We start from the raw sequence: 27,618 nt of genomic DNA, 5'->3' as shown, positions 1-27,618 counted from the left end.
AAATCTGCTATTGTCTTTGGTGAAAAAAAGTCCATAGTGATTGTTTCTGATTTTTATTTCTTTTTTATCATAGGCAGCCGATAAGGGGAAATTGGGTTGAGAGTTCTAGTGAGAGGCATTGAAACAAGGAAATTGAGGGACTCCTGCCCTTCTGAGAAGAGACAGTTTTGGTGTTTGCACTCTGTCACAGAGACTTAATGCAGGGGACTGGGGAACTACAATATAGGAGACCTAGAGGCTAGGACAGATGCTGTGGAGGAAAGGAAAACATGGAATCCAGAGGGAAAGCATTGGAACAAATGACTGTACAGGATAGGATTACTGCGAACATGGGACTTTGGGTGGTAAGAAACTGGTGTGTCTAGATTGGGGATGTGAAGGGAAAAAAAGTCTAGAGAAAGCAACAAATGTGGTACTTTGAGACTATGATGCATAGCAGACTGGCAGAAACAAGCTTCGAAAATGGTCATAGGCACTCAACACTCTTCACTGTGTCCCAGAAACGGTAGTTGCAAGGGTGCAGCTCAGTGCTCTCTTGTTCACAAGGGCCTAAGTCTTTGTACATAACCCAATATCACATTCACATACTCCTAATGCTATGTTAGCAATTGGAAACTGTACCATTGGCAGTAAATGTTTATTTGACGATGTCAGAAGCTGCCCTACAGGTTTTCAATAAAAGAAATAGGTGTAGATTATTCAAATATTTTTAAAGTTTAATTATCTGTGGGATTCTGTGTTGAATGTTTTTTGCTACTGGTCACTTTCTCGTAACCTTTCACTGGTGAACCTTCAGTCAGCAATATTAAACTGCTTTTGTTTCCCCGTGTAGGATTTTGGAGATGGAGGTGCTTTTCCAGACATCCATGTGGCGCAATACCCACTGGAAATGGGCAAAAAGAAGAAAACATCCAATGCTCTTGCAGTTCAGGTGGATGCAGAAGGGAAAGTCAAATATGATTCAATCGCTCGGCAAGGGCAGTCAAAAGACAAGGTAAGATACTTTTCTTTTTTTGTGCTTGTGAAAAAATGAAACGAGTGAAGCTAGGAATAGTTTACATTTAAATGTTTTTGTTTTTAAGGGTTTTATCTACATTGTTCTCCAAGGTACATTTGCCTAGTTTGAGGCCTGAAACTATTTGGAGTTCAATCTTTTGGCTGTCATGCATTCCTATCAATTATGAAACAGCTTATTTTTTTTGGAGATTTCTTTCACTGATCTGCCTTAAAAATGAACATCTGTATCACTGAGCCAGAAGCTGCAGGTCGCATCGGGATCTCTTCCCTTAACAGGTTGATGTTAGCTTCCCATCTGAGCAGGTTTTATTTTTAGTGTCTCAGTGCCATGATTGAGGCGTCAAAACAGTAAGTGAATTTGGTAGACTCCCATGGAGATGATGGTGTGATCTGTCTTCCAGAATTTTAAGAGCAAGTCTGAAGCCCAAAATCCATTTTCCTTATAAATGTCTTTGCATAATGGGATCTATTAATAGTGTGTTTTTGAATTTTGCTTCTTATTTTGCATTCTTTAGTAAGTTGAAACAACAACTGTTACAGGTTTTTTCTACCACCTAGCCTTTTTACTCTGTTACAAAGACTATCTTTTGTTCAAGATTCTACAAGTTGCAACGTTTTGAATGTAGGTGTACTTAGGCCTCAACTTCATGATTAAAGTTGTACATCATGGGGGCGGGGTCAGGAACATGGCCGGGTAGCTGTGTTCTCCGCCGGCCCCCGACCGAATCTTGCTCTTTATCCTGTCCCTCGACGCCGGGAGAATACAAAAGTAACAACCGGACTGTGCCCTGAGCCCGAGACGTGTCGCATGAAAAAGTAGCTGTGGTTTCCTGAGGTGAAGAGAGCTCCTCTTGGTCGAAATCTGCACGACGTAGTCCAAGATGGTCCCCCATCAAAAGAAGGCTCAGACTAAGAAGTGGATGGTGAGCGCGCTGTGTGCAAACGGGAATGTTGGCTCGATGCTGAGAGCGGACTACACCTCCTTAAAGCTGTGATGCAGAGCGGCGAAAGTCAGCCCTGCTGGGACAGTGATCCTACAACATGGACGCGTAGCGGACTGGTCAGTCTGGACCTACCACTTGACCTACTGATGCTGGGGTGGTTCTATTCACCTAAACAGCAACACTGCTGGCGACCTGGATTGGCGGTTGCGGCCCGGTAGGGTAATTGTGTGCCGCGAACCCACACCTCTATCTTGTACTTTGCAACTTGTGATTGCATCTGCAGCAGAGACTACATGGAGCGACCTAATTGGTGCTGATTTGTCTTGAAGAGTACCTCAGCGAGAGGTGACAGAGGCTGCTGGACCAGGGGAGCGGAGTGTACTTAAAAAAACGACGCTGCCAAACCAAGCCCAGGGGGCTTAGAGCTGGATTCCTCTCCTCCCCCCCCTTTCACTGTTATCTCTATACACTGTGTAGAACACTGAGGTGAGAGGCGAGGGCCGTTCCTGGCAGCGTGGGCCTTGGTGCACCCTTTGGGAGTTGGGATCTGGTGGGGGTGGGGGGGGAATAGTGATATTACCGACCGGATCCAACAGCTCAGTGGGCACCGGATAAGCTAGTCGTGGAACCAGAAATCAAACTCACGGTGTGACCTTTGCAAAGGCCACAGAGGGTGGTACGAGAGCCCAGAGGGATACCCTGGTGCGGCCTCCAAGGGCGAGAGTGTTTATCTAATTGTCAACATCAACCTGGACTGAAGGTCCCCCTGGACCAGGTCCCACCCCTGCCCTGGAAGAATGGCTGAAAGGCCACTAAAAGAACATCGGGTGTGCCCCCCTCCCTTGTGACCTGAGTAACCTGGAAGTTTGGCCGTCCATTGGCTCGCAGGCGGCGGCTTCCCGAAGTGTCTGTGGGGGAGAGTCCCTGTCTACAAACAAACGCTGGATCGCTTAAGATGGCGAAGGATAAGGAGCCTAAGTCATCGAGGAAGCTAGATGGATTTGCTAAAGTACTCCCCACGTTGACAGGGGCAGAAGAAGGTACTACACCTCTCCCGGGCACCGCAGCCATTTTATAGGTGATCCACGAATCCAGAGAGAGCTTGGGGGGGGAGGTGGCGGAGGTCCGCTCGGAGGTCACATTTCTACGCCATGACCTGAGAAAAGTCTTGAGAGTCTTGAGTCACTGAAGCTGAACACCGTATCTCATGAATGGAAGATACCTCTCATACCATACGTAAAAACGTGACAGGACTTTTAGCCTCAATGAAAGAAGTGGCCTGGAGGGTCGACGCCGCCGAAAATGGGGCCCGCATGGTTAACCTCAGATTTATTGGTTTTCCGGAAGACACAGAGCGAGCGGACCCAGGCCAGTTCCTTCTGACCTTTAAAAAAGATGCCCTCCCAGACACACAGTTCTCGACCTGCTTCGTCATAGAGGGGGGCGCATCGAATGGCAAATGTCTGTCTCCATTACTGTTTGCCCTCATACTGGAACCTTTGGCGTGTGTCGTTAGATCCCATCAGGGGCCAGGCGGTTTCGTAGATTAGTCACAACATTTAGAGGAGGAACGCATATCTCTGTATGTGGATGATATTTTATTTTATGTTACGGACCCAGCCAAGACACTCCCCCAAATCTTACAAATATTTGAAGAGTATGGCTGCAGTGCAGGGTATAAGATTAACTGGAGCAAATCCACCTTATACCCACCCTGTGGGAGGCGTCCTAGAACCCCGGGATTACCCGGAGGGGTTCACATACCTTGAGCTCTATATCACCACTGACATCGCAACCAGTTTAGAGCATAATATTAAACTAATCCTCTTAAATTTTCAGGAAGATATCAAGAGATGGAGGAAACTCCCTCTGATGATCATGGGCAGGGCCGCTATGTACAAGGTGGTCACACTCCCCAGCTACTTTGTGTTGCAAAATACCTACTGTAAAATACCAGAGACCATCTTTGCAACCCTTAACGAGTTACGTCTACTCCTGTGGGATGGGGCCCATCTAAGAATAGCGTTGTAAACTCTGCAGCGGAACCCATGTAATGGTTCGTTGGCCCTACCTGATATTAGAGCCTATTATAGTGCGGCCCGTCTCATTGTAATTAATTAATGGAACCACGCCACCTGGGACCATCCAACATATGTACTGAAAAGACTTAAATTCAGAGACCGCACACAACTACACTATATCTATGGAGGCAAGGGTAGTAGTTGTCTCGTGTCGACCACTCAGAGGGTGCTGGAAGCATGGAAAAGTGCAGAAGAGCCAATGAAGTGGGACTTGAAACCTACGAGGTTCACCATTTTATGGGAGGGAGTGAGATTATCTGAGATCGGAAAGCTGAGAGGCTTTAGACAGTGGGATTTAATGGGGATCTCCAAACTGGGAGATGTTATGGAGAAAGACACTCTGGCGCCATTCAGCACACTTCAAGCTACATACCAGTTACATGTCACCCAAACCTATGCTTATCTTAGACTGCGACATGCCTGGCGGGTGGAGGGTTTTATACCGCAACTCTGCCGGAATACTCCCCCCTTAGAGGGCAGACTTTTGCAAGAGGAGATTCCTGCCAAGGTCATCTCGCTGACACACAGAACACTAATCAACAACATGCCTGACAAACTAGGTCTGCTTAGAGCTAAATGGGAACTCAACTCAGGCCCAATGGAAGACATTGACTGGGAAGCCACCATTATGCACTCATGCGAAGTGGTAATAAAACAAAGACTGCGCCTTATACAATACACAATCCTACACATGACCTACTTTGACAGAGCCAGACTACACAGCATGGGAAAAGCGGACACCCCGGAGTCTCTTAGATGCCACACAGAACGCAGCACATTCATATACACCCTGTGGGAGTGAAGCCTGATTAAAACCTATTGGACCAAGATATTGAGGGAACTTAACAAAATATTGGAAGCTCAACTTGTTAGAAGCTAGGTATGCTCTATTGGGAATCCTTACGGAGGTGGACCTACCACGTTGGCCAATCTGGGATTGATGGTGGCTAAGAGGGATATAGCCCGATACTGAGGTGTCCACCAACTTCCTACGCTCCAAGAATGGAGAGCGTGCTTAGATCTTTATATGATGGCGGAAAAAACAACATATAAAGCAATGGGATGCCCCCGAAAATTCTGAAAGATTTGGACTCCATGGATAGAATACTATGGCTTAGACATGGGAGATGAGAAGTAGAGATCAGATTTGAGATCGGGGAGAGAGTCTTGAAAACCGTTGTCTCTAACCTATTGTTGATGGACGTAGATAATCCATGTATGACCCTCATGTACTATAAATGTATGAAACTTAAATCTAACCTTATGCTCTTTTTCTGAGAACTCAATGCTGTATTTTTTGCCCTAAACCAATTAATAATGTCTGACATCCAATATGTATCGTGTATCCACGGTTTCTTTGTATGATAAAACCAAAAAATATAAAATAGGTTTTTAAAAAAAAAGTAGTACATCCTGTACGCAACTCATTTTCTTTCAATAATATGGTCAGTGTTAACTACCCCGATAATAAAATAACCCATTTTCAAACAGGGTTTGATAGTACAGATGCGGTTCATTGTTGTGGCATCTGTGGTGGTGTGGATCGGAGCCCTACCGGTGCTAATCGAGGCCTTTCTAAGTGGAGGTCCGAAAATGCAGTAGCTATAGTAACAAGGATTGATCCTCCTCAATAGGTATTGATTGGCACACCAGATAAGATGCACCAATGGTGCGATTTGTCAGTGGGGCACCTATTATGGTTCGGATCAGAGCTTCATCCATAGTGGAATTAATCTGGGCTTGTGTGAATGCTACCGATCTCTGAACTTGCGCTTTATAGCAATCAAAAGCTGTCCTGATTAGACATTGTTGTGGTTCTGATGTGGCGAGCCCAGCAGTGCTTTTAGAGGTTTGATAACTTCTACTTCACTTCTAATAGTCTTTGACTGCTTTTTGTGTTTGAAAAGTTACTGCCATATCAAAACTTTCATTGTCTCCCCTGACAAAGCCTGCAATTCACTTATGTGCTGATGAGATATGTTTGCATGCTTCCCATTAACTCTTGAATGCTATTTGTTAGTCTTAGTGTTACTGGTACAATGACATTGCACGACTCCTATATTATTGGCTACCTGAGTGTTTATCTGTGCTATACTCTTATTTGATTGCTACTGGATCAAAGACATTGCACGGATTCTATATTATTGGATTCTGGATTGTTTTATTAGTGTTTATACTCCTATTTGATTGTTATCCTTCCTTGCAACTCACTTACTACTGACTACTATATTGTTTTCAACAGTTTGTTTACTCACCCCCTTGGGTGCTATACTCTTATTCGATTGCTACTGGATCAAAGACATTGCACGGCTTCTATATTATTGGTTTCCTGATGGTTTATTAGTGTGTATACTCTTATTCGATTTCTATCCTACCTTGCAACTTGCTCACTACCGAATATTATATTGTTTTCAAGAGTTTGTCTACCCTACCTCCTGTTTCTGTAAAGTGCTCTGATATCTGCAAAGATCTTGTCCGCGCTATATAAAACCTTAAAAATAAATAAGTATTTTATTTTTGTTGCAGGTTATTTACAGTAAGTACACAGACCTGGTTCCAAAGGAGGTCATGGACGAAGATGACCCTGATCTTGCTCGACCAGATGAAGAAGCTGTGAGGGAGGTGAGAAAAAATCACAGATTGATCATTTTGCTGAGATATCTGTGCAGCCGTGTGCAGCTCCTACATCTATATGTCATTTGTATTACAGTTAACTGAGAAGACACGGTTGGCACTGGAGAAATCTGTCTCCCAGAAGGTGGCCGCGGCCATGCCTGTGCGGGCAGCAGATAAGCTGGCACCAGCCCAGTACATCAGGTATTTCTCAGCTAATTGGCTTTGTCTTATTCATACCACAATTTCAAAAAGATCAGTCACCCAAAAAGAGTGCTTTGAGAGATGCAGCATGACGTTTTGAACAGATGGTGCCATCACTAATCAAACTATGTATCTGAATGTAGCAATTTTAGAACTCATTTTGGTCTAATTTTAAGTTACTTAAAATCCTGTAGCAAGCTGTTTCATCAGCGATAGTTAGTAGCATTTACTGTGCTGGGCTGTGTGGAAGACAAAGTTAATTCTTCTAAATGGAAACCTTCTGACTCGAACCAAGAGGACAACAATTATAACAGTACTTCGCCTGTTAGGACATCTCTCCTGATTGATTAGCTTTGACTATCCTCACCAAGGACAGGACCTCAGAATACGTTTTCTGAAATAAATTGCATTTTATTTCAACAATTTAATATCAGTTGGCTATGTTTCTTGTAAACTTTTCAGTGACCATGAGGTAGGTCCTATAATGTTTGTCTCCAAGACATTCGCCCTGTTTCGTTTGATTACAAGCATGTAGCATCATCCTGGTCCTCTGTATAATGACTACTTATGAAACTGGAAAGTATATCCTTGTTTGGAAAACTGTTGTTACAGCTAAGTAGTTTTTTGCTACCCAAGCAACTGATTCTCTGCGGATTCATGCATTTTGAGTAGACTTGATATCTGCACCCTACGCCTCTGAGGGAGAGTGGGTGCAACTGATGAAACTTATCTGAAAATATTTCCGAGAAATGCTCCGAAGTCCATGCAGTAACATTGGCAAAGTATGGGGATAGGCTTCTAAGATGGAGATGTGCATATTTTTATTCTAGTGTTATGTTTTTTATTAGTTTGTAGTATCTGCTTGCAAAGACTTAGGCTGTCTGGTAGATTTCTAATAACCTAACTGTATACTGGTGGTCTATCTAGATTCAGCCTGCTTTGCAGTGACTTGACTTTAAACATTAAACATGAGAAACAAAAAGTAATTTAGAAAGCAAATTTGTTTTTGTTATCCAGATAATATTTTATCTATTGATATCTAGCATGTGCAAAGCATAAACCACTTGAGACAAGCTAGTCTCACATGAGTTCAGTCTCTGAGTAGTCAGGATGAGTGCCTTTGCATGAGTACTTTTTCTTTGTGGACAAACTATTAATGCTTCGGTAATGCAGGGGCTGGGTATCGCTGTTTTTCCAAACTGATGTGAAAGTCACATAACAAATGAGGAGTTGAATGTGGCATTTATGCACTTTTTCACCTGCCAACCTCAATAGCAAACGTAAAATGACATATTGCTTCTAAGACTGAGCAGATCTGTGTACTATTTTTACATTTAGAAGAAAATAGTGACTATGGGTATCTTGGTAAAGATTTTATATTAACTGTGATCACAGAAAGTTTGGCTTTTAAAAAATAGTGTTGCAGTTCCGTTTTGGCTAATTGTTAGCATTTCTAGGGGTTCATGCCTTTAGCTGGATGTTAAATGCAGAACCTCCCTCATTAAGCAATAGTATTTTCTATTGAGCATAGTCTATCTCTTAGAATTGAAACACATCTAGCAAAGAGAAATCTATACTAGGGGGGAGTCAAGTGGATAAATGGTTTCAGCACCTAAATGCAGAATTAATGTTAATTAGGTATTCTGAATTTCCACTCCCATCAGCGGGAATGATGGGAAAGAAATAGCATTTTTGCACCAAAATGAATTCCATAGTGGCTTTCTGTTGTAGATTAAGTTTGACCATTTCTTACCTTGTTTTATGGTTAGCAGATTGATATTGCGTTTTGCTGGTGTTAATGTAGACCTCACGTGCTGTTACCTCAAAATCTCAATCTTGCTTGTTGCATTGCGCTAGACCTGATTGTAAACCACTAGGTGCATGACCAAAGTATTTTCTTGGAGCTGAGAGTCTGTTACTTGACACAAATATTGTAGCCTAAAGTACAGACAATGTCAGTACCTTAGTAAAAAGTGCAAAGCACATCTTCTTATTGTGTTATCTATCATTCTTGTATGGCGAGTGATGGAGTTCTATGTTTTAGCTTTGAAGCCTGACCTGGAATGGCCTCCACATCCTGTTTTTTTTTTCTCCTTTAAATTTCTCTCTTAGGGCGAGAACTGAAACAAGAAGTATCTAATGAGCGATTAACCTATAGATGATGGCAATGAGATTAGCTTTTCTGTTGGGTTGATTCGGCATAGTAAGTTTGTCAGCATGGAATTGCTTCATAAAAATGGGGCTGGGTAAAGAAGAGGACTGATGGTTTGTGGTGACCGGTCATCTAAACGTTAATGGAACTTGAAAGGATTAGAAGAGGGTGAAGCAGGAATAGTGACATCAGAATGAAAGCGAATTTAGGAGGTAAGCATTTTTCTCATCGGTTTTTGTGAGACGGCAGTGTATTGGGGAACATGAATGACTGAGGTCATGCTTGGACAGTTGGCTAAAAGGGAGCAAGGACAGGAAATGGCACTGCAGGCCAAGCAATAGATAGAAGCACTCAGGAAGGCAGATCGTTAGGAGCTGTGTGGAGGTCAGTAAGGAGCAGTGAGGGAGTCAGTAAGGAGCAGTGAGGGAGGGAGGGAGAGAGAGAGAAGAGATGGGATGGTGCATGCAGAATTATGAAGCTGAACTCAGGGAGTGGTTAAAGAGATTAGATAATTGGTGTTAATAGTGAAAAAAGCAGACCGGTTAAAATGGTCTTTACTAGTCATTTTCTTGTGCATTTGGGGAGGAGGTGGCTTGAGGACCATCAGTTTCTTGTATCGAGGATCAAACATAAATGTCTATTTTTAACCAGAGAGGTACCGTTTCCGTTGTCTAGCCACTCTCACCTATGGATGTGAGTTGTCACAGGCAGGCACTCCTCCTTATGGAGTTATCCCTAGTGGTAACCCTGGAGATGTGGCACATGAGGGAATACAGATATTTAAATCCTCGTAGTGTATGAAGTCCACCTAGTAGCATTGAAATTCCGACCACTTGGTAGCATTGGAATAAGGTCCATCCAGGGGAAATGTAGACGCTACCCAGGAGGGGAATGTGTCCAAGAAGATGCAAAGAATAGTATTTCAAACAGTCTTCAGATTTCACCATGAGAATAAATGGATAGCAGCCCATAGAAATTAAGTTCCTATTTGAGTTTTTCAGATGTGTAAGATCTTCACAGTTTAGTTTAGGGTGCCTGTCAAATACTGAACTACAAATGAGATCTAGTATATAGGAGCCTATTTTAGTCATGGATCTGTTTTTAAGAGCTCTTATACATGTATGCTGTCATTTGTCTGAATTCAGACTGACATAGTCTTAATGGGCAGGAGTAAATATTGAAGCATGGGCTGACGGTCCAGAGTTCGAAATCATTTGTGAGAAGCAACTTCCTTTTTTTTACCATGATCGCTAAATTTAAAGATCTTGGGCAGGCCTCCCAAACTTTAGTTCAATGTGATGTACAAACAACCCAGGATAGAGTACATATGGACTTGTGCATCTCAAACTAGAAATGCCCAGTTGACTTAAACTGATAGCAAAAATGCCAACCTCAAAAAAAGCAGAACTTTCTTCATTGTCATGGTTTTCTTGAGTAAAAGTGGGCATATCACCTTGAAAGAAGCTTCATCTTAGTCCTGTTTGTAACCACCCAAATAAACCACATTTGAGAGTGCTAGAATTCTCTGTTCATGCTAACAGTAAATATTTTATTTTCTGTTGGCTATAATTTGTCAGACAGTGACACAATTATGCTGAAACAAAATGAACAATGGTTTATTAAAATGTAATTTAAAAAAATCAAGCATCTCCTGCCAACCACAAGAGCACTGCAGATCATGGTGTTCTAGTTCGTCCACCGTCTTCAGGTGAGGAAGACCATGCACATGCTAGAAAGGTCACAGAGGTATGAAGGGGGGGGGGTTTAAGAGCTGCTCCGGTCACCTCCAAAAGTTTCTACTGCTTAAAATCGTACAACATAATTTACAATTGAGTTAATAGAAAGCAATATGAAAAATAAGTTACAAAATAATAATTGTGGAACAGATTGCAATGCCTTGAATAATGTTTGCATTCCATAGTTTGTCTAGATAAAAGTAGACATGAATTTAATAACAGTGTAGAGTATTGCCAATAGTTCCAGGCTTTTGTGAAGACCTAGGAGTAGGTTGTTTTCGTGGCATGCGGGAAGCCTGGAGAATGCGCTTCCACACTATGTAATGCATGGAGCCAAATGTGAAGACAATTTGAGCGATGGCTTCATAGGCTGCTCTTAAAGTCTGAGAGTCAATAGAGTCCTGAAATTTTGGGAACAGCCAAGTCTCTGCTGGCTTTCCAACTTCTAGGTGGACTGTGATGATTCCTTTTCTCTTTGGGGCATGCACGACTAGGAGACAGTTCATAGTAGCTTTTTGTTGTGAGTCCACCAGGAGCCACCGAAGAGAACCCTTCAAGGCATTGTAAAGCCACAAAAACAGAGTTCACCCATGAGCGTCAAACCCAACACCTACAGGCCTTGTTAGGCCACCAGTAACCTAACATAAACATCACAGTGGTGGATCTTCTTTTGAAGGTCAGAAATAGAAATAAAGAGAAACAGAAGTAGTTCACTGTGGAGTCCCTGAATCAAACCCCTTATGTTGTCATACTAGGAATGCCTGGGAATGTGTTATGCTAAACAAAAAGAGAGCAGAGGGAAGAAAACCAATAAAAGGAAGGTAGTCTGGCCAAAAAGGTTTAGGGTTGGCCGTAACAAAGCAGACACCTCAACCCTCTTTGCCTTTAACCTGGACTCCCTTTGAGAAGAGGAGTAAACAGTGTACCCCAAAGGGAGATCCTAGGAGCCAATTGACTTGGCGGGGAAATCAATGAAGAAAACGCAAAGCCTGTGTTACCACAGAGACAGGAGGGTAGGAAAACAGGCAGGGTGATAACAATGGTGCCTGGAATGACTGAATAAACAGAGCAGATACAGATTTAAGCAGACTACATTCCTGTTCCTCTAAATAATAGTAGAAATGGAAACTGCTAATGAGTGGAACATTTACACCCAAGTAAACAACATAAAATTACATTAAGGATGCCCAATGTATTAACATCCGTAATCTAAATAAGTCATTTAAATGCTAAAATATTTTTAAAAAGAAGGAATAAAGCCAATGAGATACATTTTAAATACAAGACAGGCACATCAAAATATTGTTTAACCCGTTCTGCGCTGATGATGGAACCGCTCCGTCATCAGCCTTGGTAGCGCTATGCTGATGACAGAGCAGTTCCGTCATGGCCCGCTCGCCGCGCCTGCTCGGTGCGGATTCCGCACCTGCGCTGGGCATTCTAATGAGCGGGCGGGACCATGACGGAACCGCTCTGTCATAAGCACAGCGCTACCGAGGCTGATGACGGAGCGGTTCCGTCACCAGCAGGAGAGCGCCGTGCGCCGCCCCCACCCCCTAGCGCTGCGGTGGAATTGCCGCCGCAGCCAAGGGGTTAAAGGAAATTGTATTTATAAATCGAAAAGCAGGGGTTCAAGATACGATATCTGAATACATTGACAGTGCACTATCTAAGCTGTAGTTTACATTACATGATTTCATTTGTCAATGTATAAGGACCCACTCTCCAAGTTATGAATATCAATGATCCATCTATCACCAGGAATGTGGTCCGCGTAGATAATGGAATCAAAAGATTGAATAGAGATGTCAGCTTTGTGTAGTCGTTTTAGTCTCAAGTAGTATCAATCTGCGAGACAATTCTCAGGACCAGAATGACTTAAAAATGAGATACAGGAATGACTCAATCAGAGTTGAGGAAATCACTGCTTATGTAATGATAATGGTAGTTTGAACTCCATGAATCAACCAAAATGCTTCTTTATGTAATAATCTTAAAAATCCTGGAAGCAGTTGCTGCTTTCAGTCAGGCTGCAGGGGCTGTTCAACCTTAACCAGCCCCCAGCCTGTCTGAATGCAGGAGTGGCTGCAAGTATTTTTCTATTAATGGGCCTGTCACGTATTCAAACAATTTGTCTCATTGGCTTTATTCCTTCTTTTTTCTGGAAAAACCTGTATTTGAATGACTTATTTTGATTCCGGATGCACCTGAATTGGGCATCCTTAATGTATTTTGATGTTTAATTGGGCGTAATTGTTCCCCTTTTTAGCAGTTTACCTTTCCAATGCAAGATACACAGGTCCAAAGGGTTTATTAGGTTGCCTTTTTTGTTTGATCTCTCTAAATAATACAGCATAGTACATTCATTAAAACATGATTAAAATTTAAATTGGAGGTGAGGGTTAATTCTAAGCGTAGCTTCACATCAGTAATACAACTTGGCTGCAATTAATGTTTTTTCTTTTTAAAACTTCAAAATGGTTAGTACTTTATTCACTGTGTGTGTAATCCAGTGCCATGCCCCCCCCCCTCCCCTCCAGTACAAAGTGGCTGTTGGGGGCAAAGCTTTGAATTCAGTCTGCCATGTAGGTACAAGGAGTGGTCTTTAATGATAAAGCCCCCCTATAGGAAATTCAAACAATTCTTGGACCTGCCTGAAGATGGAGAATTTTTTCAATCCGATTGAGACAGCATAAACTATGTATCACTAATGAACTATTTTTGAGATAAGCAACTTATTTGATTACATCTATAATATCCAAGTGCTTGGCATTTGTGAGACTGCTCTATATTCATTTGTGTAAATTAGTTTTTGTTTGCAACTTCTCTTCCTTGATCACGCTAATCTGTTGTTTCTTTCATGATGCAATCTCCGTATGCAGGTATACACCATCCCAGCAGGGTGTTGCTTTCAACTCTGGAGCAAAACAAAGGGTTATTCGGATGGTGGAGATGCAGAAAGATCCCATGGAGCCACCTCGATTCAAGTGAGTTGTCATACAACTTAGTGCTTGGGCTGAGTAGAATTGGTTGGAGAGCAGGCATCCAGAGACTTATTAATTATGTTATCCCAGATATAAATATAAAGCACATCCTCCTTAATAATGCGTTGATTGACTCTTGGTTGGGTGTAGGAAACTGGACTGTTTGCAGATGTTTCCCCATTTTTTCCCCCATTGAAACTGCTAGATGCTGGTTTTCGACAATGAAACTGCACTGAAGCATGCTAACCTGGCTCCAGCTTTCTTTCCCCTAAAGCAGTGGTGTTCAAAATTCTTAATGCTGCACCCCTCCCTGTTAAAAAAAAAATAATCTGCGGAGGGGCTCAATTTTTTCACAATTCTACTAAATTGGCAAAGTTGAAATATGTCTACTCATATTTAAACATTGCAGTTAAGCTCTCTTACCCCTTTTTACACCTACTCCCAGTCAGGATATAAATGACAGAAATTGTTTGATAGCCCATTACAAAGTGGCTTACTGCTGCTCATGGTTTTAACACTTAAAACAAAGCATGATGCTTCTCTTGGCCAGAGACTGGCACCCCTTACACCTGTTCCCCTGAGATCACTTGAGGCTGTCCCTCTGGGGGGCTGGGGAGCCGTCTCCCAGGTCGAATACCTCTGCCCTAAAGTAACCTGTGTGATTCGCATCCCCAATTAACAAAAGCATACCTCCCTTTTAAGTCCTTGGTACCCAGGGCATTTTTGGTAAAGGGGTACTCTGGTTTTGCAGGACTGGCTGTGCCACCCTGAATAACCCAAGCAAACTAATGACAGCAGGCCTGCCATTGCAGACTGCAGCAACAGTGTTCACTGCCCCAATTCGACTTTGTCCTCACCATATGTGACAAAGTCCCAGCACTGTTTTTAGTATATGTCCGTTAACCCTAAAGCAAGCCTCAGCCCAGGAGACAGGGTGCCACATATTAAGAGTGTAGGCATGTGAGTGTAGTGACTTTACTATTAAAGTGCACTATAAGTGATAGGCGGTCCGTAGGATAACATGGGGCTGATACCCAAGCATACACAGGTTGCTAGCTCCCTTATGGTACCACCTAAATATGTTGAGTTTGGTGTTCAGCAACTTGTCTTCTTTCACCTGACACAAATCTTGTGTCAACGGAAGGCAGGGATGCACCCAGTTGACTACCTTAGAGGTTGCCCACATGGTTACCCCAGCTGACATGTACTTCAACTAGCAGGCCTGGGTTTTGACCACCCACAGGTAGTATCCACACTCCCAGGAGGTAGAACAAAGGCTTAGGCAGGAATGAGGTCACGCCTCCCTCCCCCCTGAGTGGGCTAGTGAAGTGAGACATCAGATAACTTCAAAGGCTCTTACTGCCTCTTGTATTCAATAAGGCTTTCTCCCAGAGGCATACAATGCCCCCTCTTGCCCCCAGGTGTGCTGGACCCAAGCAAGACAGGAAATTAGGTATGCAGCAGGTGTGACCCTCATAGAAGGCTGGCTACACCCCTAAGGGTTGGCTGTGGATCTGCTCACCTAAATTGGACTTTTGCCACCTTCGAGGACAAAAATAGTGGGTTATGGGAAGGAAAAAGTGACGTACACCATCGGATGTGGTCACCTCAGGGGCAGATTGGCTGTAGGGTGTAGTTTCCCCATTGACTGCTAACTCCCCTAAATCTGACACAAAAACCTCCGCTCTGATCGACCTACTATAAGGAAGGCCAGCAAGAAAAGTGTTTTCACTGACAACAAGACTTTGCCCCTGCACAAAAGGAAGAGAAGGGTACTGGATCCCCGTGGCAACACTGCTTGTAATTTCGTGAGCGATCTGTGTCTGTGGCCACAATTCAGCATTCACTGAAACAGAAACCCCTGTGGAAGCCAGAAGCAGTCTCAGACTCCCCTGGACTTGTGGTACCATTCCCCTGCAAACGGCAGGTAAACCGATGTGCTGAAACCAAAAAAGTGCTTGCCACTAGATCCACTAAAAGATTACACAAAGATAAGTGGTGAAGTGCACTCTGAAAGTTGTAGTCTGACTCCTACCGAAGTCTCAAGCCATTACCTCACTCCAGTGGACCTCCAGTGCCTAATTTCCTTTGGATTACCTTTACCATAACCAGGACTTGCTGGTCAACAGGCTCGTGACTGACCCCGTAATCGGCACTGCATTGGGAAAGCCGCTTCTAGAAACAGCGACCAACATCAACAACAACACCGCAATGGTGCAACGGCATCATTTCTTGGTGGAGGTGTCCCCATGGAAAGAGCAGCCTTGGCGCAACTGGATTCAAGTTAATGGACAACCCTAAGCTACCTCTGCACCCACACTGACGGAACAAGGTGAAAGTGAACCAGCGGTTGAACCTTGGTCCTCGGACGCCAAATTCCTCTACCCTGTGAAGGTAGAAAGTCACTTGATCATGAAGTAATCGTTTGTCACTAAGCAGCTTTTACTATTGACCGCAATGTTAAAAGCCTAATTTTAAAGCCCACAGACAGCTCAGAATTTACCTCTGTTCCTGGATCCCCCGGTACGTTAAACATACTTGGAGGTGAGAAACTTGGTCCTGTGCCCCCAAAGATATCTACCCTGCGAGGGTGTAAAGAAACTCATCTCCTAAGTGATTGTTTGTCACTAGCAGAATTTGCTATTGACCGCAACGTTAAATGGCTGCAGTATTTAATGCATTTATTTTTTAATGTTTTGGTGTCTAAATTTACTTAAAAATAAGCACTTTTTTATAAATGGGGGTCTTATTTCTTTATAGTTGTATCAATTACTTATGCACCATAACAGTAATGTAAAATGCTTGCCACTTGTACCTCCAGTAATGCCTGACTTCTCTAAGGATTGTTTTTGAATCCAACGATCATCTTTGAAGCATTGTCTTAATATTACATGGTAAGGTCTTACAGCCATACCACATAATATTCCACTTTCCTACAATGGTTGACTGTCTACACTAGAAGACAGCACAGAGTCTTTTTTTTTACCATGTAATGGGGATCTACCTGACTGTGTTCTTACCTTGATTTGGGATGTTTTCAGCCACAGAAGACCGCCCTAGTTGAAGAACTTCGCATCACAATCCCTTTTTACACAGTTCATATTGTCAGCGATGGGCTTCCATCCTTTGCAGTGTTTATGAAAGTAAAAGACTGAAGGGAAGGCTGCATTTCTCTTTGCTGTTTACAAAGTGTACTTTTAATGTGTTAAAAAAAACTACTTTCTACCTTCACACTGTTCCATATGGTTATGTTTTCAGTTGCTTGTGACAGGTTAATGAGGAGCAGACGCCTCAAGCTCGCTCACCCTCTTAGACCTATACGATATTCATACTTTAAAACAATCAAAATGTTTTGATGATCAGATGCATAATAATGTCACATGGACTAAAACAATACATACTGAGGCCTGTTTAATATTTGTTATGAATTTCTTGCACACCAGAATTAACAAGAAGATTCCGCGTGGACCTCCATCACCCCCAGCCCCAGTCATGCACTCTCCTAGCAGAAAGGTAACGGCGCTAAATGTTGTCTTGCAGTGTTAATTGCATGATTTCACCCAATTGTCTAAATTGCTTCTCATCTAGCAAAGATCCTGTGCATATAAGTAGAGATGAGAAAAGATTGGTTTTGCTCTCTTTGCCCCATCTATTACAGTGGATTATTGCCTATTTTGCACCTTGAATTTTGACTTCGGAAACTCCTCCGTCTTCGATTCACTTGACCCCGGTGATGGGCCTATCTCTCATTCCTCTTTAAATAATGTTGGGCTTTCAGTTTTTTGCCTTGTTTTATTGTAGTGCTAATAGTACCTATACAGTATCTGTACTTTTATTGTAAACTTTCCACTTGTTTTGTTTCACTTTAACAGTCAATGTTTACTTCCTGAAGCTCGCAGTATATCACCCTAGCACCTTTTTTGCCATTACCCTCGAGCCGTCATAGTAGCCCACGTTCTCATGGACTTAATTTCAGCAAGAGTCCTGCTACTGCAGGTTTATCGCAGTAAATATGTATGCACCTTCATATTCAAATATAATCACTTTAAACAAGAAAAGTCTAGAAGCGTAGAATGAAAAACTAGACTGAACCAAAACAATACATGTGAAGTGTATTTATTTTTTCAAATTGAAATTTTTCAATAAATCCTAAAATACCCTCAAAGCTTTGTGGTGAAACATTTTAGTTGTGGAACAACCCAGCTGTGTTCTGTGTCTTGGATTTGTCTGTGTTGTCCTCATTAACATTTGTCGCTTTATTTCATGGTGATTGATGGTTGTTGACACAGTCACAGTCTCGGCCTGTTCAAAGAAACTCAGCACATGACCCAGTTTCTTTCTCATCCTAAATTGACGTGCTTATAACACACTGCTTTGTCAATCGTTCAAAGTGCAGTGTGGAAGCAGATGTCTGTATTTATGCATAGTTGTTTATTTTGCATGCTCCAACATTTCATTTTTTTTCTTTGATTTAGATGACGGTGAAAGAGCAGCAAGAGTGGAAAATCCCCCCCTGCATTTCAAACTGGAAAAACGCAAAGGTAACTCAGTCTGATAAAATGATCCTATTTTTAGAGTTGTGGTTTGCGCCAGTTCTTTATCCGCAGTTAGAACTTTGGAGCCCATGTAACTACTACCTCTGAAGATTTTTAAATCCAAGCATTTACATGGCCAAGTAGAATAGTACATGAAAATATAAAATATTTAATGTCGGGTATTTAGATTGCTGACAAAATGTTGACATCTGAATACTATGGGTCCATTGAATGACAAATACCAGAACTACATGGAATGCCTTATAGATTCAGAAAGTGCTACAGTATTGTGTGTCACTGTGTAAGGGTGCTTTTGGATCACCCAAGTCAGTAATTGTGTTCCACTCAAAAGGAGATTGTGTTTGTATGTGGCCCTTCTATAAAATGGCCTTCTTTTCTTCCTTCCAGGGCTACACTATCCCCTTGGACAAGCGCCTTGCTGCAGACGGCAGAGGTCTTCAGACCGTGCACATCAATGAAAACTTTGCCAAACTTGCTGAAGCTTTGTACATTGCTGACAGGAAGGTTCGTAATTACTCTCACTAGGTGCCCGATTTATTCCCCTGCCCTCACCTTAAATCCTGGATAAAAAGCTTATGTGATCATGGTGGCTGAAGTTTTGAGACCTGCCTGAAGCCCAGAGCTTTTTGGCTGATGTGGACTGGTCAAGCCCAGCCCGCAGTTCCTTGGCAACAAAGAAAAGGCTGTGGGGTTTCTATCACAGTCTTGCGTTAGAATATACATGTGTGTTCTGGAGCAGTTGCAGTGAAGAAGCAGTTTGGGGGTGATCAGACAGCATTTGGTTAATTCAGGATTCTGTCCCATAAAGGATTTTCAGCAAGGTTGGCATAATTTGCCATAAACTGATGTTCCGGTTGCATCATACATTTCCTCTGGTCTTATGCTGCTGGCATTTACTGTGTTCAAAGAGATGCTTAATAGAAAAAAGAAAGATTAATGGTGTTTTTGCCGACTTAACCCCAAGCTTGTAGTCTCAAAACTGGCCCTAATTAAAGAAAGGCCCTTCTATTGCTTTTTCTTGTTACAGATGTCCAAAAGCTATAAATAATGACTTATTTTAAAGTAGTGTTTTTTTGTTGTTGTTGCGAATGTAAATCCCGTTTTTACTTTTAAACAGCCATATTATGTATTTGCATGCTGCTCTTTTATAGCCTTAGGCCTTAAATCTATGTTTAAATTATGCCTCCAGCCTCACAGAATTTACTGATCGCCATTCTTTGGAAGTGCTCACTTGTCTTTGACAAGCAGTCCGAATTCCTCCTTCTGAGTGACCAGCATTCTCGCAACTTCAGTGCGCAGGAGTGGTTGATTTCAAAACCCATAGTTTCACATATACAGTGTTCAGCCATCCTAGCTGTGGTTGCCTTCCTCATGGTCAAGTTCTCTATCAGCACTACATGACTGCCCCAAGGTCTTTATGGCATATCATTACTGCTTTCAAGACTCTGGACCCACCTGTTGCACATATGTGCTTCTCCCATTAATGGGTCCCCCTTATGCTATTTGTTTTCCCATAGTCCTTTGTGTGTCTGTGATTTTTTTTTTTGTTTTTTTTTTTACGTGAAGTACATGTTGCAGCAATACATTATTCCAGCCTAATCACCTAGAGGTGCTGTAGGGTACTCTGGAGTACCACAAGCACAGCTGTTATAAGAGATGCAGTAAGACTTTGCCTTTACTGTGAAGATAGGCAGATGTGTGTACTCTTTTTATTTGACTAGTTTGAAGCCTTAAATAGGTTGTATGACTTAAAATGTGTTTCTAGTCACCACTGTACCAAAGTCATTGACACTACTGGTGCAGAGTCCCCATGCTTGCAAGTCAAGCATCTGACTCCGGGGTGGACCTTATGAAGTAAACTGTTCTTACTTGTCTGAACTGTCATTGTCTTATAGATTATTCCTGTGTTTCCTTGACACCATGCATGTTCTCATGAATTACGATGCAATAAGCGCGTTGTAAATGTTCCATAGGCTCGTGAGGCAGTGGAGATGCGCGCTCAGGTGGAGCGGAAGATGGCACAGAAAGAGAAAGAGAAGAAAGAGGAGAAGTTGCGAGAGCTGGCTCAGATCGCCAGAGAGAGACGAGCAGGCATCAAAACCCATGTAGAGAAAGGTACGTCCATTTCGCAACAAGACTCAGGAGCACAAGTGTTTTAAAGATCAGAGTAGACCTCAGCAAATGAGCAAGAAGGCTTCAGAGAGAAGAAAACATGCATCAACTGGATAACATTAATTTAGGAAAGAACTGGGAATGAAGAAAATTGCCTCCTCTTCACTTTATCATGTCTCTCCAGGGAGCAGCGGGTCTTGTCTGGGTACCTAGCAAGCTTATTACTCATCACAGTGCGCTTTTGCACTTGAATCTGCATTTGTGAATTATTTTTATTTATAGAGGTCTAATTCACAGAGGTTTGCTGATATCCTAGAGTGAGATTTACTTACTTCACTCTCGGCTATCAGCAATACTCCATGAAAGGTGCATTGACTTGTAAGATAACCTTAAATTATTAGGACTGATTCTATCCAGGGGAATTGCATTCTGTCTTCCAATAGGGATGGCAGGGAATAGGCCAATGCATAGCAATAACACCCTAGTACAAGAAACCTGAATATAAATTTTTTTTTTTTTCTGTCAGCGGAGGATGGTGAAGCTCGTGAACGGGAGGAAATCCGCCAAGACCGACGGAAAGATAGGCAGCACGACCGGAATATCTCACGGGCTGCTCCTGACAAGAGGTAACCCCTTCGGTTTTATGGTTTTTTTTTTATTATTAATGCTGGGACAACCTTAATTGTCCTTTCTAATCTTTACTAAGTTGACTTTTTTTCTAACATGGTGTCGTATTCATGAAACCTTTTCAGTGTACTTCTGCCATAGATTAGACTTAATGCAGTCTTAAGTCTAAATGTTCTTACTTTATAAAGGTAAATTAATCCTCCTGTGATCTTCAGTCTATTACTCTAACCCTGTCTAATCCATCAAATGCACTTTAAACATTTATTTTTAAATTTTCCAGATCTAAATTGCAGCGAAATGAAGATCGAGATATTAGTGAAATAATTGCCTTAGGGCAGCCTAACACTCGTCCCACTACAGAAGTCCAATATGACCAGCGACTATTTAACCAAAACAAGGTATGGGTGCAAGAGTATTGAAATATTTCATGTGACTTACTTGATATGTCATTACAGTGTCTGTCCAACTCACAATCAACAGTTGTTGACATAAATGGGAAACTGTTGTAGTATTGCATAGTACACAACCTGGCACGAGGAAAATAATAATTTAGCTATTGGTCTGGGACCACCTCTTTTCCATACTGGTCACCCTAGATGCTTTTGCAGATTTAATGATAACCCCTACTTGTTGTTGTAAAGGTTGATGATTCTGAGGCTTTCACAAATTCATTCCTGTATACTACTTGACATGGACATCATTTGGTTTGTTCTCCAGGGTATGGACAGTGGCTTTGCTGGAGGAGAAGATGAGGTTTACAATGTGTATGACCAACCATGGCGAGGAGATAAGGAGGTGGCACAGAATATCTACCGGCCAAGCAAGAATGCAGATAAAGACATCTATGGAGACGACCTGGATACGCTAATGAAAACCAGCAGGTGAGAAATTGTAAAGATCTTGCACCTCCAACTTAAACATAAGGCATGTGTTGTTTTTTTTTGTTGCAAATGTGATACTGTAGGAGTTGCAAAGTCAATAGATCTGAATTGTCAAACCCCAAAGGCGAGACCTATTGGCTTTGCCTATGCTCTTTTTCTGTGGCTGGTTTGAGAGGAATATTAGATGGGTTTCCAGAGCATCACAATCACAATATGGTTGTGTTTTTTTGTATTAATAATAAAGGCTTGAACAGTGATGCAACCACATTACATCAACCCTGGAGCATGTGGCACCATTTTATACTTTTTATGTCTTGGTGAAGCACAGTTCTGACTTGAAAGTTGAGTTGGTGGGTTTCTTACCATTGGACCTTTATTGGAATTAATGGTAACTACTTTTGAGACTGTGAGTGTGTTCTTAGGGATTGTTGCACTGTGAGCATGCAACCTGAGGCTTAGTTCTGCTGTGAGGACCTAACTGATGTGTTTGTAATGTTAGAACATTTCTGTGGATCCAAGCCTCTGAGAATTTACTTAAAGTGGTTCAGATTGCTGAAAGTTAGGACTAAAATATATTGACCGGCCTGGGTCTTGTCTTGACACTTGACTATAGAGTGTGTTGAAGGTATGGGTTCTAAATACACCACCAGAGCTCCAGGCTCCTGTGGTTTAGGATAGCAATGCAGTAAGAGTGCTCTGCAAGGACCTAGTAATCAAATAGAAAGGTCTCAATTGAAGCGCATTCACTCAGCTCGATAAGGATCAAGAATGGAATAGTCTGGCTCCTCTGCGTTGCACTCCAAATCTTACAGAGAAATCCTTATAATGGGGGCCTGGCTCTCCCAGACATCAGGGCATACTATAGAGTGCCCCACCTCATAGTATTAACGAATGGACTCCCGCACCAGGGGATCACTCGACCTATCAACTGGAAAAGTTACAGTTTAGAGAACACACACACCTTCACTATATCTATGGGGGCAGGAGAAGCAGACCATTGTTACAGGCGATCCAGAGGACATTAGAGGCATGTAAAAGCGCCGAACGGCAAATGCAACGGGACCGAAGGTGTACTAGGGAAACCCCACTGTGGGAAGGAAACAGATTGACTGAGGTTGGGAAGCTGTGAGGCTTTAAGACTTGGGACCTGATAGGCATTTCAAAAGTAGGGGATATCCTGGACGGGGGTGAGTTGGCCTCTTTTATCACACTCCAAGCCAGGTATCAACTGCATAACACTCAAGCATATGAATACCTCTGTCTGAAAAATGCATGGATAGCGGAAGGCATGGATAGGGAGACATTGCCCGAATACCCCCCGTTTAAGGGTTGACTCCTACAGGAAGACATTTCGACTAAAGCCATTTCATTTACCCAGAAAACGTTACTCAACAATATGCCTGACCAATTAGGCCTACTCCGAACCAAATGGGAAACAACTACCGGAGCATTGGAAGATATAGACTGGGAGGCCGCTCTCATGCATCTAAGGGAAGTGGCAATGTGGAAAAAGTGAGGCTCAATGGTTAGAGCGGCAGACCCGATGCAGAGGTCTAGCCCGGGACCAGGGTTCAATTCCCCGCCTCGGCGGGTCTTGGGCTCAAAATTCCACGGACCTGATAATTCTCGCCTCGGTGCCTATTCCAATCATGGAGTCCCACTCTGCAACTCTGGGCAACTCTAGGTGCCCAGGAGTGGACGCGTCACAGGGAAAGCCAGGATGGGTTCCACAGCGGTATTCGTACAAGCGCCTTGAGACTCTTGCGGGTGAGTAGTGCGCTATACAAGTATCAATTTACATTTAAAAAATGTTTGCACTCCAACTTCAACTATGTCTCATCCAGTACAAAATTCTCCACCGCACCTACTTTGATAGAGCTCGGTTGCATAAAATAGGGAGGGCGGAAAGAACTGAATGTCTTAGGTGTCATGTAGCAATCGGAACATTTATGCACACCCTGTGGACATGCACAGAGATTCAGGTATACTGGGGAAAGATTGTAAGGCAACTGAATAACATACTTGAAGTCCAAATCGAATTGGAGCCACAATTTCTACTCCTTGGAGTCCTGACTGATTTGGATGTCCCAAGATGCAAACTTATATTAGCTAATTTGGGGCAAGTGGTGGCAAAACGCGATATAGCAAAATATTGGGGGGCTCAACAAACACCGACACTCAATGAATGGAGGACATGTCTTGTTTTTTTTATATGGTGGCGGAACTAGTGACGTACAGGGCTTAGGGATGTCCGCGGAAATTTCTGAAGATATGGGCACCGTGGATAAAATACTTTGACTTGGAGGTGGAAAGAGAAGTGGAGGGTGAGGGATTGTTATCAGGATAACCAAGGGAGGAGCCTTGATTGAGGCAATGTATGGCCCTGATGGTGGGAAATATGTTCATTATATTTTTGAGTTGTTCTTTCTGTCTGCCCTGTTTGTTCAAACTCTTCGCCAGATTCACACACGATGGAACTTCTGGAAAATTGCCATATGAGACAAATGCAGAAGGACAATTATTGTGCATTGTGTGTTCATGCCTTGTTTAATGTGTTATTTTTCTTTTTTTCAAAATTAAATAAAAATATAAAATAAAACAAAGAATGGAATAGTCTAGAGCAGTTCAGGGCATAGTTTATTCCTCAAGCTGCCTGCTGGACCTAGTAATAGAACCGCTTGTTATGCTGTAGAAAACGATGGTGGAGGTGTTGTCACAGAGGAGAGGAGTAACAGAAAAGCAGACTCTGCTGCTAGTCTGGATGGACGTTCTTTCACAGCACTCTTGTACAGTTCTAGCAATTGAATAGCTGTGAGTGCTACAGGTAAGTTTTGTATTGACGTTATAGAAGTGGATTGGTTCCTGTACAAGACTCTTCATCATCTACCGGTATTTGAAATAGTGTCACAACAATGCATAGTCGTTATGTAAGTGTAAGGGCCGATATAAAATTGATTTGTCTCCGATGAAGGGACACTTATCTTGCTGAGCTATAAAACTTTTATGTTTCTTTTTAACTGTAGATTTGTTCCTGATAAAGAATTTTCAGGCTCAGACCGCCGACAACGACGTGAGGGTCCTGTACAGTTTGAGGAAGATCCTTTTGGTCTTGACAAGTTCTTGGAAGAAGCCAAACAGCACGGCGCTTCAAAAAGGCCTTCTGATAGTAGCCGGTCAAAAGAGCATGACCATGAAGGCAAGAAGCGGCGGAAAGAGTAAAGGAAGTATGTGAAACCCAGGACAGACTAGATATTATTAACTTGCTGTGATCCAACATGTTCTGAACAGGACATACAGCATTTTCTTGAAATGGAAATGAACAAAGAAACTTTGAACACAATTACATTCATGTTGGAATGTAGCTTTAAAAAAGCAGTTTTTAAAGTACCATTAAACCAAACAAACATGCCTATCTGTCCATGGCTCTTGCAGTATATAGTGCTGATGAATTATATTTGCTACATATGTAGCTAAAGACATTAGGGCACATAACTGTTATATTTAAATAAGGGGCTTGTAACTAAATACAAGCAATGTACATATTTACTTAGGCTGCCAAGTAGCTTCATTTGTAGGGTTTCCCAGTGCAGCAGACCTCACATGGATTAGGCATCCAAATCGGCTTGCATTCACCCTTATAATCCTACTACACAGTCAAAGTGATTGTATACAAGAGTGCTTCAATTATATCCCCAAGAAAAGGATTGCCAGGGTATATCTGTGGGAAAAAAGCTTGCAAGCTCTAGATGAGAATGGAAATGCTGATTTTAAGATTAAATCTTCTCTTCATGTTCCCCTGGGCCATTATCTTTGGGGAAAGTACTTAGAATAAGTGGCACAAACTGAAGTTTACCCACAAACTAATTCTAGAAGACAAAAACGTTTCTAGTTGTCATTTCAGTTGAGCAACGCTCTCCAGAAAACCATGTGGCTGCAGCTCCCTACCACATAACCAGGTTTAGTCCCTGCCTCACAAGTGCAAGAACTGCTTTGTAAATTTGGCCAACTGTTTTTGGCAGGATTGCTGAAGTTCCTTTTCTGTTATTGAGTAAAACATTGTTGAATCTTGTGAACTTGTGTTTTATTTATGAGTACTTTTTTTTCTTTGATCTTTGTGGTTTAAGATTTGCAAGTATTGCTTTAAATTTAAGGTGTAGTTTCTTCCTCCCCATGGTTTGTAACTTTGGATTTCATTACAGTGATTCACTGGCTGCATTGTCGATAATATTGTCCGAACCATTATTGTAGTTTTGCTCTAACGCTTTTTGTATCAGTCTATATCGAAAACAATCTTTAAAAAAACTTTGTACAAATAAACAACTGTATGGTGAAAAAAAATTGTTTCTCCACTACCACTGTACAAAGTGTAAGTGTTTGGTGTGCTGATGCTTTGAAGTCCATAACAGTCTTTCCTCACAACTCTGTTGGATGCCTGTAGACAAGGTTTCATATTTATATGTTAAAACAAAAAGGTGTTCAATCCAGAGTCTAGCTATATCAGTAGAAGAAAGAATCCTCAGTAGCTCCACTCAGCCAAGTTTGTAGGAATAGCAGGCTCTCCAGATTCTGTAAGAATCAAGAAATCGTTTCATTCCGCGTCCCAATTGTAGCATTCCATTTTATGTTTTGGGAATGTTGGTACTTTCCGAGTATAAATCATGGCAAACTAGATTTGTGTTATAGTTTGCAGATTAGTCACAAAGGATATGAGTAGTGTTTTATAGTAAGCCCACACAAGTAGGTTTAAAATTATATCTAATTTGTGAGGATTAAAACACTACAAATAATTGGATTGATGAGGATAGTGAGAGGTCAGTAATTATTTAGATAACACATGAAGGCATTGCCTAGAACATTTCCGTAGGATTTTGCCGTATCATGCTTGCTCATAGACCGTAGTCTTGAAGTGTGCATTCAGTTTACTTTTTTGAGGGCGACACCGTACAGACTAGTGAAGTGTTTTGTGTTGAATTGCTTTGTAAAGAGGATGAAGACCACTAATGGAAGTCAGTGAAGTGTAACACAAATGGTGGAAATAAGCAGACAACCATGACTGGCATCTAGCAAGCTAGACGGAGGCAAAAAAGGTTCTCTTGTGCTTTATCTTTGAGCGGAGCGAGCTTGACACAGTGGCCTAAATTAGGGAGTTTAAATGAACTGCTAGACTTTAATATTGAGAGCAGGTGGTGGTACACAAACTGTGCTGTGTTCCTCATGTGCACTTAGATAATCAAATTGAAGTCTACGCGCAATAAATGTAGTTCTTCATACTGCTCCACCCTCCTTTACATATGATTGTGAGTTGCCTGTACTGCAGACAGGATCCTAGAAAAGTCTTAAAGAATTCTACTACTTTCAACGAATTGTGTTGTGTGCCATTCAGGTGCATCTCTATATGCATGAACACGGTTCAGTGACTAAATATCGAGGGACCGAATATCGACTGCCCAAAATATCGACACCAAAATATCGAGGGACAGAATATAGAATGCCTATCTACAAACCGGTAAGTACTAAAATATCGATTCCAAAATATAGAAAGTTAAAATATAGTTAACTAAAATATCACATTTTTTAAATGTATTAAAAATACTATGAGAGTAATTAAATAATAAACACAATTGAATAAAACATAGTTAAAATAATGTAAAAAAGCTTAAAATGTAAAAATAATAAATGCAATGTTAAACATTTTTTAAAATATATATTAA

At 41.9% G+C, this 27,618-nt stretch overlaps 1 protein-coding gene across 1 annotated transcript in view; it reads left to right on the top strand.

Annotated features, from left to right (window-relative positions):
- SNW1 (SNW domain containing 1) overlaps positions 1 to 26,245 on the top strand; it is an 88,878-nt gene extending 62,633 nt beyond the window's left edge. Inside the window, exons 3-14 of the mRNA XM_086937566.1 lie at positions 833 to 994; positions 6,569 to 6,664; positions 6,753 to 6,859; positions 13,630 to 13,734; positions 17,175 to 17,244; positions 18,207 to 18,272; positions 18,675 to 18,791; positions 20,261 to 20,402; positions 20,926 to 21,025; positions 21,307 to 21,424; positions 21,744 to 21,907; positions 24,931 to 26,245. Of these exons, the coding sequence (XP_086793692.1) occupies positions 833 to 994; positions 6,569 to 6,664; positions 6,753 to 6,859; positions 13,630 to 13,734; positions 17,175 to 17,244; positions 18,207 to 18,272; positions 18,675 to 18,791; positions 20,261 to 20,402; positions 20,926 to 21,025; positions 21,307 to 21,424; positions 21,744 to 21,907; positions 24,931 to 25,126 (1,443 nt within the window). The 3' untranslated portion in view covers positions 25,127 to 26,245. The remainder of the gene's footprint in view (positions 1 to 832; positions 995 to 6,568; positions 6,665 to 6,752; positions 6,860 to 13,629; positions 13,735 to 17,174; positions 17,245 to 18,206; positions 18,273 to 18,674; positions 18,792 to 20,260; positions 20,403 to 20,925; positions 21,026 to 21,306; positions 21,425 to 21,743; positions 21,908 to 24,930) is intronic.
- The last annotated feature ends 1,373 nt before the right edge of the window (positions 26,246 to 27,618 follow it).

Source organism: Lissotriton vulgaris, chromosome 9, assembly GCF_964263255.1.
Source record: "Lissotriton vulgaris chromosome 9, aLisVul1.2, whole genome shotgun sequence".
In the NCBI taxonomy this organism is placed as follows: domain Eukaryota; kingdom Metazoa; phylum Chordata; class Amphibia; order Caudata; family Salamandridae; genus Lissotriton; species Lissotriton vulgaris.
This window is presented reverse-complemented; position numbering and strand designations above follow the sequence as displayed.